The 15,085-nt window shown below is 37.9% G+C and overlaps 1 protein-coding gene across 1 annotated transcript in view; it reads left to right on the top strand.

Annotated features, from left to right (window-relative positions):
• LOC136874736 (uncharacterized) overlaps positions 1–11,160 on the top strand; it is a 74,712-nt gene extending 63,552 nt beyond the window's left edge. The window contains exons 3-4 of the mRNA XM_067148404.2: positions 6,829–6,993; positions 8,773–11,160. Coding sequence (XP_067004505.2) covers positions 6,829–6,993; positions 8,773–9,161 — 554 coding nt within the window. The 3' untranslated portion in view covers positions 9,162–11,160. The remainder of the gene's footprint in view (positions 1–6,828; positions 6,994–8,772) is intronic.
• The last annotated feature ends 3,925 nt before the right edge of the window (positions 11,161–15,085 follow it).

Raw genomic sequence — 15,085 nt, 5'->3', positions numbered from 1 at the left:
AGAAAGTTCATTCCATTGCACCAGAGTGTGTTACCATAGTTTTGGGTAGCGACATCTGTTAGAGAATGTTCAAACTTCTTGATACGGAGCAAACAAACACAAATCAAAATAGACACAGTTCAGAACACTTCAAAATTTACAGTAGAGACATCTTCCGAGAAACGTTTCATTTACTACAGATTTTAAAGTTCAGAGTTTCTCCTGTAGAGAGGTTTCAACTGGCGCAATATTTGAATTCGCGGCGTGGAGGTGTACCGCCCGGTACAGTTGTCAAAGATGTACCTTAGCTATCATAACCTTTCTGACACTGTTTATTGGACAAGTTGTGTGACATATGGTGTGTGATTCAGATTCCGTTTGTTCAGCAATCCGTCTGACATTCCTATCGGGCGGTATGGCCTCGTTTAGTGATTATGCTTAACTTTTTGACGCTAGTGTACATGACACTCATTATCGTATCCCTCTAGCCACTAGAAGGCTCTAGTTTCTCCGTTGTTCTTGTGACGCTACTTGTGGAATTAAAATAATTGAGTACGAACCTTGTAGACGTCTGCTATAATAATGGTGCGTGGCCTTCGGAGGGGCCTGGTGCTGGTCTTTCGAGTAGACGCTGTATAAGCGACCTGCGCGTCAGTGAGAATGGGGCTCTAATGCTGAATACCCAGCCCCCGAGCCATCTGAATTGACCAATGAAGGTCAAAATCTCCCAGCCGATCGGGAATCGAACCTAGGTTCTCATGGACCGAACGCCAGCACGCTAACCATTCAGTCATGGAGCCGGACAGCCTTCCGCTGAACCATGTAGGCCTATAGTTCAATGATGAGCTCGGTTTGGTGCGGTTCCTACACAGCTGTTCCCTATCCGATGACTGGCCTCACGAGCAATAGATAGCCCAGAGCCTTTGTCTGGGAACTGTTCACCTTAAGCACGCTCATCGCGAAATGTAAAGTGTGCAGTTTGCAATGTTTTGATTCACAATGGAAGCATGATTTTCATAATAACAAAATGAACATCTACAATGTTGAGTAAAATAACATTTATTTCTCTTTTTGGGTCGTTACGGAGATAGACAACAAAATCTTCGAGAAGCGGCTCATGCATTTGATCAAACTAACAATTAACAGAGACGATGACACTAGCATATTATTTTAAATCAATGAGACAGTGTGAAAGCACAAAGGATATTCAAAATACAGGTCGTCCATTGTGCGGAACAAATTTCTGGGCAAGAATTTATGGAAGTTTCAAATTCCAAATTCGTGTTAAGATCTAATATTTGTTTGTGCATTGTCGACTCGATAGCACCCTGTACACAATAACTTTCTGTTAGAACAACGAGCAATGATCTCGTGTTATACAACGTAGTTGGACAATGGTGTACCTGTAGTTCAGTTGAAACTGTTGAATGACACGAATAACCGCTGCGGAAGCGATGGTGGTGGTGATTATTGTTTTAAGAGGAAGTACAACTACGCAACCATCCTCTATATAACACTAATCAGATGGAAAAATGGAAGGAAACAGACACTTCGAAAAATGAATGTATCGGCTAAAGGAAGACAAGGGCCACGAAGGGCGTGAAAATGAAAGACTCCCTACGCCTCGGAAACCTAATACCGTCGGGGTCGGTAAAGAACAAGAGTTGACCTAGGGAGGTCGGATAGGAAATATGAAAGTGAGGAGCCTGGCACAAGTACGTGGGAGCAATGCCAGGACTCAGCTATGGGCCCTGTGGTCGCCAACCCACACTCCCAACTTGAGAGCCCCTGGGGCCCCTTTTAGTCACCTCGTACGACCGACAGGGGATACCGTGGGTGTTATTCTACCGCTCCCACCCACAGGGAGAAAGCTGCAGAAGCCTTTTGATGGGTGATTAATAAGCACGTGCAAGCACAGACCTGAATGTATCGGCTAAAGGAAGACAAAGGCCACGAAGGGCGTGAAAATGAAAGACTCCCTACGCCTCGGAAACCTAATACCGTCGGGGTCGGTAAAGAACAAGAGTTGACCTAGGGAGGTCGGATAGGAAATATGAAAGTGAGGAGCCTGGCACAAGTACGTGGGAGCAATGCCAGGACTCAGCTATGGGCCCTGTGGTCGCCAACCCACACTCCCAACTTGAGAGCCCCTGGGGCCCCTTTTAGTCACCTCATACGACCGACAGGGGATACCGTGGGTGTTATTCTACCGCTCCCACCCACAGGGAGAAAGCTGCAGAAGCCTTTTGATGGGTGATTAATAAGCACGTGCAAGCACAGACCTGTGTGAAGGTACCGGTATGTGACATAATGCATACGTCTTCTTGAGTGGTTTAAACATGAACGTGAGCAGTTATTTTATTTGAGAAAAGAACCATCAATTGCAACGTCTGGTACGGTTAACCAAGGGAAACAATCGCTTTACTCCCTGAAGCCGAAATTCTCCATTCCTCGAATCAAGTGAAAACCATCTTGCAGTTTCATATGACAGCCATGGAATCCCCAGTTTTACGTGGAATCTGAGCCATACGGATGTAACTTTTTATTTCACATATTCTGTGTGCACTGAACCGCGATTGCCTTGAAGACAACCTGGTTATGGTGTTATTCAACTTCCACACCACTTTAGGTCCAATAATGTGTTGCACAATTGACAGCGTCGCCTGAAAATGATGATTATCTTTGCATCTTACTGATCAAAGCTATTCGCATCATCCTACTGCTTGATTAAAGCCAAAGCTGTCTCTATACAGCCATGACAGATCCCTGGAGAGCGGAAGGCAAAGATTTCCACTACCCATAACCTCGGCATTGAGTGGAGTAGAGTGGTTAGCCTTATTCCCGATCTTCTCCCCCCCCCCCCCCAGTAATTAACCTGGTACGGTCCTCATTTGTAATGTAGGCTTAGTGAATTAAAGTGCCACATGCCCCCACAAAAGTGGAATTCTCGTTTTAAAATCTTTCAACCTTTGGGTTAGCTGAACACACCTTTGCCACCTCGGCTGGGCAGCCTCTAACTGCTTCATTAGTGGCTGAAATTTTCTGTTGACTCTTTATGCACCAACATGACGTAAAACTTACAAGATCAGTCCAGATGCTGTCATCTTCATCAGCAGGTCTTTCTTAGCTGTTTTTACAGCATAGGCACATTACCCGTATAGGTATTTTGCACGGGAAAACTTTGAGCGGGGTTCCGCAAATCACTTACAACACTATTAAAAGAAACTTTTTAGGTTCTAGTGGTTTAATATCGCACTAACATATCCAAGGTTTTCGGCGACGGAAGTATGGAAAAGCAGCGAAGGTGGCAACCGTGGCCTTAATTGCAGTAAGCATTTGCCTAATGTCAAAATGGAAACTACGAAAAATCATCTTCAGGGCTGCCGACGGTGGGATTCGAATCCATAATCTCCAGAATGCTAGCTCACTCTATAATTAATGAATTTACTTTTATTAATTTTATACCACATGTCCCATGTCCGACCTTACGCTTCATTCTGGTTGCCGGCAAGGAGAATGACTTCCTATTTCGAAGGCGTAATAATAGCATCAATGGTTTTCACACCAGGTAAATTCTGGGACTGTACCTTAATTATTAAGGTTATGGCCGCTTCCTTCCTACTTCTAGCTCTTGCCCCCGTTGTTGCCATAAGACTTATCTGTGTCGATGAGTCGTACGGTAAAGCAACTTGTAGTGGACTACTGACATTGTGCGACTGCAAATGAATCTGGGGTCATCGACAAACAATCTTGAAAATGGATCAGTCATGTCACACACACTGTAGTTATTTATGGTGCAGAGTTTAAGAGATACCGGTACTCATATATTGAAGAAAGCTGCCGCCCAATTAGTAAAATTTATTTCGTCGAGATCTTACGAAGTCTAGTCCTAGGTACAGACAGAACAATAAGGCAAATATTGTAGCTGTATAACTACCTTCTATAGGACCTCCTACTAACCAGTGAATACCCATTTTGGTTGTAACATTTTTATGAATATATTTTGCTGACATAAATGTAAAGTTTATTCATGTGACATGTATATAGGCCTACATATCTTACCTCAACAATTTTGGCAATAAATGTTAGAACATCACTTATATCATCAGTGGTCTCACACCAGTCATGTGGCATTAGCCTACATGATGATTTTCAGAAATGAATTAAATGATTTCTGTCTCACATTTATGTTAGGCAACGTCACAAATCAAGAATAATTATATGATTAAATGAAGTCCTGAGTATCTTCATCTTCTTGCCACCTATACTTCCTTTTGAGAGCACCACTGATCATCAATGATGAAAGGAACTAATCTGCAAGTCTTCACAATAAACTAAACTTCAAACCCTTTTTTATCAAATTAAACAAAAAACCAATTAAAAACCAAAATGCAAGAAAGAGCCATTTTCTTTTATCAGTGCCATTTGTATTTGCATTGATGACACTTCCAGGTACATACAATTCCAGTTATTCCCAGCACTGTACAGTGGTGGGATCAACTCAATTAGACAACCAAACCACTGTTCTGTGAATTTTACTGGAATAGTTTAAAAGAGGTAGGAACATTTATAGAAATTTTCAACTTATCATCTACTGTAAGAACTGAATGCTGTGAATGGCACAATATCCTAAACTTGAAACGTTCGTAGTGTTGTTTCCTTGACCTTCTTTTAAACACTGATACCCATCACTCCTTTACCATTATTACTTGATAGTAAGTAACTTGTTCAGATGTTTGCCTGTGAAACTCGGAGTCTAATGAACCAATATGATGTATTGACTATAAGTTATTCACCTTACTTTATGATGAATGGTTGTCCTATTTACAAATATTTTTTTTATGCATCAATATGTATAAGTATATTGGTATTAAGTAACAAGAATACATTCCACAGTTTCCTGCATTCACCTGGAGCATAATGTGTTAATGACAGATTGATATACCAGTACATATTTCAGAAAACTTCCACTGGAGCTAGCTGTAGCTGATGACGTGCCTGAGATGACACCCACAAAGTGCACCTACTCAGTCCTTCCTTCCTTCCTTCCTTCCTACCTTCCTTCAAGGCCTTGCCACTTTCACTTTCAGTGTAAACCCCTCCATCAAGCCCTAGGTTGAAACTACTTCACAGTCCTCAAAACTTGGGGAACCAAAAATTTCATCAGCATTCTACTAACTCACAGGAATTCATAGCACTTGGCCTCCTAAATGGATGGATCTCACCACCGTGTGACGTAACGCAGCAAAGACTCTCCTTCACTTGCAGGGGAAAAATTATGTTTGCTCTATCCTTATAAGTTGTGAAGTTGTCTGAAGACCCATGTAAACTAAAGCAATGATCAATTAAATTGAAACTATATGACATTATTAGACTGGGCGAGTTGACCGTGCGGTTAGAATCGCGCAGCTGTGAGCTTGCATCTGGGAGAGTGGGTTCAAATCCCACTGTCAGCAGCCCTGAAGATGGTTTTCCATGGTTTCCCATTTCCACACCTGGCAAATGCCTGGGCTGTACCTTAATTAAGGCCATGGCCGTTTCCTTCCCACTCCTAGGCCTTCCTTATCCCATCGTCATCATAAGACCTATCTGTGTCGGTGCGACATAAAGCAAATAGCAACATTATTAGAACATCATTGATGGTATAACAGTCACAATTATAGGTTGAGGTTTCCAACCTAATCAATACTTAATATCTTTGAATGTATGTATTCACATTAAAAATACATTAATACAGTACTGGTTTCAATCTTCTAGAGATTATCTTCAACTGAAGAATATTAACAAGAACATTAAAAAGATAAAACAACAAGTACATCAATTTAGTACACTACTTATTCTAAGATGACACACTTTTTTTATAAATTAATAATAAAACTTGCATGATAACAAATTAAAAATAGTAATATTTCATATCTAAAATTACCTTCACTTGTATTGTTCTTATATTTTAAATTTTTTATAATAGATCTTCTTCCACTTTGAGATGGGTCAGTTGTAAATGGTTAATCCAGTTTTGTCATACTGTAAATAAAACTGGTTAAAATGTGCCCATTTCAAAATAAATGCTTCTCAGTTTGGAGCTGGGTCTAGGGTCTTGTTTGTATATTAATTGTTGCTGATTGTTTTTATATGGTTGAATTACGTGAGAACATCCGTTACAGTTGTAATTGTGAACTGTTTGTGGCAGACCACGTAATAGATTGGGATGTTCTCTTGTTGCCGGGCTGGCTGTTTGTGTTCATGTTCCTTACACACTATCTATAATTGTGATGATTAGTAGGACAGTTGTAGTCAGTAGTAAGAAGTATTTTAGGGAGTCTTCAGTTGATATGAGATTTATTTGTATCAGTTATTAAGGGCTCACTACTGAGCAAACAGAGCAAACTCTTTGAAAAATGCAAAGTTTCCCAATTATTAGTCTTATTTTACAAGACATAAGCATGAAAATCTAAACATCTATCATGTTCTAGTAATTTTGGTCATAAAAGTATTGGTCTGAATATTCATCAGAAACAAAAACTCCAAAATGCATACGAGAATTAAACTGAATAACAAGTTAATACTTTACATCAGATGAGACTGACTGACCACCTTAATTTAGGATCTCTGCCTGCCACACATTCTAAGGTTTTATGTCATGCCGTTGCCTGCATATTGGTAAGAATAATAAGGCTATATACACATGAGTCATCAGAACCTCAGTCCTACCCTTGCCTATGACTCCCAAGACCTGATTTTTAAATTTGTAATATATTTGCAACCAAAGTGCACTTCATTGCTTTACACATAGTGACTTTAAAAAGGCTATCATTCAATTACTAACTGAAAACACTTATGTCATTCCAGAGAAGACTGAACTGTCACCAGATGACAAAGAACTAGCTGATGAATTGAGCGTGGTGTTGGACCCACTGGTGCCAGAGGAAGAAGAAGAAGAAGAGACTCGGACTTCTTCGAGGGATGCTGGAGAGGAAGAAGGTGAAGACAAGAGTAAGGATGTACTTGAAGAAGGTATGTATCTCTATGATTGCATATTTGTTTGCATATTTGCTTGTTCAGGTGTGTTACATGATCAGAAGTGAGTGCACAGTTCTTACAAAAGTAGAAACATACAAAATTTAATTATGCATGAACTAGTTAATTTAGAATATGTAGTGTCTACTATACAGTGTTAAGAAACTGCATGTCTAAACTGAGTTCTCATAAGGAAAAAATATTTTTAACTCTCTTTAACCATATACAATATCACTATTAAATAACAGAGGCTCTTCAGGCTGAAAATCCAATATTTTACTCTGCTGTGCTCATCTATTACAATGCTACATCTTTCAAATTTAAGAACTTCATTATGTATCCATAGGAACAAACTGATAGTTCCACCTTTTCAATACAAAACAGTACTATAATATTTAAATTACAACATTTTAATTAATAAATGGAACTAGTTTCAATGCTTTTTCTGCATCATCTTCAGCCAAAAAACTTAGAAAAACAGACATTGACATATATAAAATAAACATACAAAGCAATGCGCAATACAAATGAACATCTGACTAAATTGTAAATGAATTAACGCGACAAAAGATCACTTATTACAACACTAAGATACAGATTAATTAAAAGTATAACACCATTTCTTGAATCACTGCGTAACATTATTTAAAGTTTAATATTTAGTTTGAAAATATTGATTATATGCTGGTAACTTGTGGAAAGTATAAAATTTCTTCTTATAACAAGATGTGACAATTAGAAAAATTTAATCTATAAGCTTGATAAGGAACTTGGAAGATCCGGGTTCAACTTTGTATTGCCAAAATTCAATGTAAGTTATGAAAAATTTTGTATCACTGTTCAAAGTACATGTCTTCTCTAGGCGAGACATACAAAATAAAGCATGGGACCAATATGGCCATATTAAGTGGTTAAATGGACTGGGAGCTAAAATGAGTATTACCTTATACAACACTAAGTTAAAATTTTCTTAAAAACTTAACACCAAGTCTTGAATCACCAAGTAATATTATAAAAGTTTTCTTTTGAAATTGTAAGGAACTTGAGTCCAAATTCGAATTTCAGTCTCAAATTGTTTACAGTACCAGCTTCCTTTCTCACCATATCATTCCTTAACTTGTCTAGTTTAGTTTTTAAATTATTAACCTCAGAAACTTCATCTCAGATAGCTATGACTTTGATGAATCATTTTTGGTGAAGGTGCATGTTTCATTACTACAGGTTAAGATTGGTATAAAGTATCATTTGAACATCACTAATTTTGCTTTTCTTGGTACTTTGGGGTCTAAAAGGAGTGTACATACTTACTGGTAAAAGTTTCTATTTCCCACCTCCTTTGTGGCTAGTGTGCCCCAAGAAACCATACTGCTGAGTTAGGCAAAGTCTTCCACACTTTTCTGCTTGTCCCTCTCTGTTTACTGACATCACACATTAACTATGAGAAATTTTTGTGTATATGGACCAGAAATAGTTATCTTCTTCCACCTCAATTATGCCAGGTTTTAAAGTCAAACTACCGTATATAACACAGTTCTCTAGAGTCAGATCACAGTGGACATTGTCCACTTTACCAAGAAAGGTTTGCACGAACATAACTTTATGGTTCTGAATATATATTTACGATTAGACAGGAATTTACTGTATTAGCAGTGAAATACAGCCATTGACTGTTGTAGATATTGGATATGCAATTATATGTACCTTCTGGTGCAGTCAATTTCTATCCCGTCATGCCTATGCTGTTTCTAGAATTGTGACGAGTTTCTCTGTCTGCAGGTCGAGGAAAGAAGAAAAAGAAGAAGCGTGCCGTTATGAAGCTGGTGATGGTGATGATGTTGCTGAAAAATAAGATCGGTCTGCTCTTCAGTGCATTCGGAACACTTCTGCAGATCAAGTTCTTTGGTATTGCTGTTCTGAACTTGCTCTTCACCCTCTTCCGTCTTTACTTGGATCTCACAAGGAACAAGCAGCCACAGAAGGTGATTTATTATGAACATGCGCAGCATCAACATCATTACGAACATGAACACCATTACGACGACGAGAACAAGGGCTCATGGGGCAGCCTCTGGGGCCGGAGTATCACCGACCAAGAGGAGGACGCAAAGGCAGATGCTGCACATGGGCTAGCCTACAACTCTTACCGACCAAGACAAGCCTCATAATATTGATTCCTTCCACCAAATAACACTTTGTAATATATTATTACTGTGGCAAAACTGGTTAGAAAGTTACCATGGCAAAAGACGTAGCTTTAAGAGATGAGAAGTTTGCTTAGTGGTGTTACCAAGGAAACCAACTTAGATAAGCTACGTTGTCAGCTGTGTAAACATTATGTTACCATACGTGTGGCAAATAAGAAATCAAATATTTTGTTAGCATTGGAACTTGTTATATTAGGCTTTGTTGTGACACTAGTGACAGTATCTCTGAATGACATCATTGTGTGACACTTATCAGCAATTAAGAAGAGATAACAGAAAAAATTTCTGACATTAATAGCTTGGTCATTGCTATAAACACTTGGCATCAAGGATGGCAATTCTTCTCACTCAAGAATTTCGAGGTTGGCAGCCAAAGTATTGACAATATCATAACACTCCTTGAGCCAAAGTGAATAGTGCTGCACCTTCTATGCATGAGAGTGAATGACAGCATGCTGTAATTATTTCTTTCATCAAGCCAGGGACTCAAACAGTTTTAAAGGATCACAATTTTAATTAATTTGCTGTAAAAATGTGCAGCATCATTTAAGAATATCTTGCCTTCATGGAATCATATTCTGGACTTCCTTTTTAATACTAACATAATTCTCTATTAGCTAAAAGGAATGAAATAGAGCCAAAATCTACTTTAGGACTATGCGCTCTCATTTCCCATCCCTACTCGACATACATATGTTTGGTTTCCATATTTACCATCTATGGTATTGCCATGGTAACTGTTAGAGTCAGATAATGTTACCAAAGCAGCTGTAAGACAAATGGTATCAACAAACATAATCACCTAAAGTAAGGTAGCATCTAAGAGCTATTAATATCACATACAAGTAGTAACAGGCATGGACTAATGTGCAAAGTTACTATGGTAAAGAGGAAGTAATTATATGCTAACGCTACCCAGACTTATCAGCATCAATCATGTACATATTTATTCATTATAATTATCCTGAATTATTTAAGCAGTATTATTTGAAGGAAGTTAGTACACCTCAAGCTTAAAAATAATATTTTTTAAGTTTTAAGCTACTTCATCTACTATCCTTACTTTTCTTGATAGTATGGGTCATTTTTTAGATCATGGGATTAAACATATGAATATTCTCTGAATCACTATCCATGATGACTGTAAACAAGCAATGGCATCCTCTGGTAAGGAATGTGAGGAGGAGATAATTATTTAATGGAATATGATAACAATATACCTAATGTATACTTGTTTTGTGCAAGAAATAGAATTAAGAATCAACTTAATATTTTTAAAATTTGTGTTTATTTCAGAAGGATTTACTTTTACAAAAAGGCTTGTTCAAAATTTTTTGTAAAATAAACCTTCAGCTTCAACATAGAAAAAGAACAAGCAGATACTTAAAAATATATTTCTCATAATATTAGAAGTGATATATTCAAGTAAAATATCTTTAATATAATATTTACATAGGGTATTCTGGAAGACTGGCTGGCACTTAAAGGATCAACTAGAAATTAAGTGCTGGTATTGCAAAGAAACATGCTGTTCATCACATTTCTTCTCAATTCTAGTATTTTTTTCCCTAAATATTTTTCTACTGAAACTTTCATCACAATAAAAGAGTAATGAAAATTTCACAGAGATGAAAATAGTTTGGAATGGAATAAATGATCAATAATATTATGCCAATATCATAAAACTGACTTCATTTAAATTTAATACTATGTTAACCCAGATACACAAAAATAAGTGTACTTACAAATTGACAAACATCAGAGAAAGCTAGTTGCCTCAGTTCCTGTAGTCTGTCAGTATCATATGTAAATAAGCTTGAAGACAACTTGTGAAAATAATATTCTAAATTTTAACAGATCATCAGACCTGACAAACCATTCATACAGATTGTATCATGGAACTAACCTCTAGTACAATAACTTGTACCGTATAATATAACGAAGATATTTATTTATAGTATATTACGGTACAACATTGTTGTTATATACATTTTGTACTTAAATTATTTATTTATACAATAAAAATTATTTTATTTATTTATTTATTTATTTATTTATTTATTTATTTATTTATTTATTTATTTATTTATTTATTTATTTATTTATTTATTTCACTTATGTAGTTATTATTGGAGATTATATGTACGTATGTATGTACGACCAACCGTTGTCCCATTTCTTCACGAGGTCAGGTATGAAGTGAAATGGATCTTGGTTGCAAGTCTTTATGACCGGATGCCTTTCGTGAGGTCAACCTCATCAGAGGAATCGATGAGATGAAATTAATGATGTGATATATGATAGTAGGAAGAGAGAGGGCAAAACCCTGTGCAGGCACATAGCCTACTTCTGTCGAATAGTACCAAAGGGTCTGCTAAAGGCTTAATATCCTCACTTGATGCACGAATCATGGTCAACAGCGTCATATGTCCTCAGTCCATATAATCATTGTGGAGAGGTTTGGAATTTAATCCAGGCTTTTGGCACGCAATCTGGCAAATTAAAAATTGTATACCACCACCTTTCCTACCCAGCTGGCCAACATTCTGATGATAAAAACTTGTTTCACCAATGGGACTCGAACCGGCTAACCATGGTGTCAGACTATACAGACTTGATACTTTAAGAATCATGGCCACCAGGAGGACTAGTTATTATTAGAGATTGGTGGTGATTATTCTCTTAAGAGAAAGTAAAACTAGACAACCTTTCTCTCTTAACTCTAACGAGAAATGAGTGGTATGAGGGCTGGAATGGGATCCATTCAGCCTCGGGAGGTCAACGAGTAGAGGTAGGTTCGATTCCCACCTCAGCCATCCTGGAAGTGGATTTCTGTGGTTTCCCACTTCTCCTCCAGGCAAATGCTGGCCAAAGCCACTTCCTTCCCTCTTCCCTGTCTATCCCTTCCAATATTCCCATTCCCCAGCAAGGCCCTAGTTCAATATTGCAGGTGAGGCTGCCTGGGCGAGGTACTGGTCATCCTCCTCAGTTGTATACCCTAAACCAATGTCCCATGCTCCAGGACACTGTCACTGAGGTGTTAGAGGTGGGATCCCTCCCTGAGTCCGAGAGAAAAACTAACCCTGGATGGTAAGCAGATTAAGAAAGAAAGAAAGAAAGAGAATTGGAAAGAAAGAGGTCAAACGTTTCACCCATTTGTTAGTACAATACTGAACTATTGTAGCCTACTATAGCTGCTTGTAACTGACTAATCGCACTGACACTGAAAAATCAACAGACAGACCCAAACATAAGATTTAACAGCAACTGCTAACAATGAGTGATAAGTGACTCAACCATAAAGATAAACTAATATTATACCATACATTAACCTGTATCATTGTATTATTTTTACAGTAACTTTATGTGTTCTGAGAAATTTACTAACTATTTAGAAAGAAATGAAGTGCTGTCTACTAGACACTGTATAGAAGATAACTTAAAATTTTAGAGGAGATTTGCCAATCATTGTATTTGGACAAAATGGATTGGGAATGGATTAAGTTTGTATAACATTAGCACCTGCTGTGTGTATTTTCTCCATTACACATTTGAGAGTTTAAGCAGAGCATCTTTGTTCCTTCATGCAGAAGAAAATTCAATTATTCAACATTATCTCTTGCTGTTATCCCAATCTTCTAACTTGTGTTAATAATGAATACTACACCTGTATGTTTCTATTCTTCTGTAGGAAGCCCTCATTAACCCTCCAGAACACGTATCGTGGCTTTTCAACGGCAGATTTGTTCTTCTTGTTTCAGTCTAGTGAGTAATTATCTCCCCAGTTTACGGTGGGGTTTGAAGCAATGCAAGTCACAGGTGCACGCCTCTAACCGCACGACCAACTCGCTTAGTAAAAGTCTATATTTTGATTTGATAATTGTTACGGGGATACCCGTGGAATGCAGAGGTGAAAGAAGGTGCGGGCTGGAATGGGTCTATCCACAAAACCAAGATATGAATTAAAATTTCATTACAGGTCATATTTTCGAAAATAGCAAAACTTAACAATTTTCACAAAGAATTTGAAAATTTAACAAGTAACAACAAGTGAACAAGTAACCGACACTCAGGTACAAGACCAGGAAAAGACAAGATTTAGAGACAATTTAACAATCTGGGCCTCAAGCCCTGATTTCTACAATTTCTGAGCTCTCAGCTCAACTTTACCAAAGTACATTTTTGTCCAAAGGGCAAAAAACCCCTTCATTCAAGGAGCCTTTGCTCCAAAAACCATATCAGGCCTCCTAGAGGCACTTTTGACACATATAAAAGAGCTGACCTGCTCTCGATTTTATGAGCCTATCAAAGGCCACAACAAACATTACCATTAACTGCCCTCAAGGCACACTTACAAAGAAACAGGGGTATCTTGTACCCAACCTACTGGGCCTTAGTAGAAAAATAACAGGTTAAGTTAATGGCCCAAAATGCAAAAAGAATGGAGGCGTGAACTTGCACTCCTAAACACACATTTTAAAACCTAAAAGGCACTAGGCCGATAAAACAGGGGCTATTCCCAAGCTATGGAGGTGACTCGTATACAGAATAAATTTAACACATTAAGGAAGAGTAGAAAAACGGTTACGAAAACGTAGTCACCTCAAATCCAAAATGAAGGGGAGCTCGAGAGGGTAGAGCACTCTATCCCCAATTTACAGTTAAAGATATATGAAGTTTTTACAGAATTCTAACATGTTTAAGAGATAGGTTACATGGTAAAGGTTTCGGACCTTCCCTGCAGGTTAAACTGCTGAGTTAGCAAGAAATAAAGATGTTAAGCGGCCATTACCTTACTGAAGATCTGCTGCCTAAAGAAAGAGGCGCTTCCCGCCTCCCGCTATACGTCCATACACTAACTTAGATGTTGATGATGTGGCCGAGAGACAAGAAAATCAGCAGTTTTTATACCCTTGAGGAAAATTCGAGACCTTTCATGAATAAAACAGCCACACCCACAGGCTTTTATTGGCTAGCTAAAAGTTACACATCAAAATCAAAGATGAAAGACACGATTGGTCAAAAATTAATTACAGAAATTCTGGATTGGCTCAATTCAAAACTGGCAGAAAGAAAAGATTAATATTGCCAACCCACAAATGAATGAATGAAATTTAGTAAAGAGAAAACTTATGAATACAAAATTTCTTCAAGAGAGTTCCTTCACTTCACACCAGGGTGCATGATAATGGAAAACAAAACAAGTTGAAATCCACACAGTATTGACAACTTCATAATCACAAAATTTCCGGTAGTGACATCTTCTGAGAACCTTATGAGTTGATCCAGTTTTTAAAGTTCAGGGTTTCTCCTGTAGAGGAGGACTGTAAGGCAGAAAATTCAAATGTGCGGCCTTAAGGGGTACCGCCCGGTACAATAATAATAATATTAATAATAATAATTGTACCGGGCGGTACACCTCCACTCCGCTAATTTAAAAATTGCGCCAGGTGAAACTCCTCTGCTGGAGGAAGTCTGAACTTTATTGACAGTATTAATTTTCTACCTTCTCAGAAGATGTCACCACGTGGAAAATTCTGAGTTTTTGAACTGTGTCATTTTTGATGTGTTTTTGTTTCGCTTGAAGTAAGAAGTGTGAACTTTCTCTTCTAGAGGACACTACTGAAGATCTACAATAGTGCAACCTAGTGCGGAGTCAAAGAACTATTTTTTTGGAGAAAATTTAATTTCAAGAGTTTGTTCTTTGTTAAATTTCTTTCTATCATTGTTTAAGTTGGCAATATTTACCCCTTTCTTCCCCTTGTTATGAATGTATCCAATCCCGAATTTCTTCAATTAATTTCTATCCAATCAGATGTATCTTCCCCCAACTTGAATCTGTTGCGGGGTCCTATCCAATAAAGAGTTTGTGGGAGGGTGTTTTC

Source organism: Anabrus simplex, chromosome 5, assembly GCF_040414725.1.
Source record: "Anabrus simplex isolate iqAnaSimp1 chromosome 5, ASM4041472v1, whole genome shotgun sequence".
In the NCBI taxonomy this organism is placed as follows: Eukaryota; Metazoa; Arthropoda; class Insecta; order Orthoptera; family Tettigoniidae; genus Anabrus; species Anabrus simplex.
The sequence above is the reverse complement of the archived record's forward strand: the minus strand, read 5'-3'. Positions and strand labels throughout refer to the sequence as shown.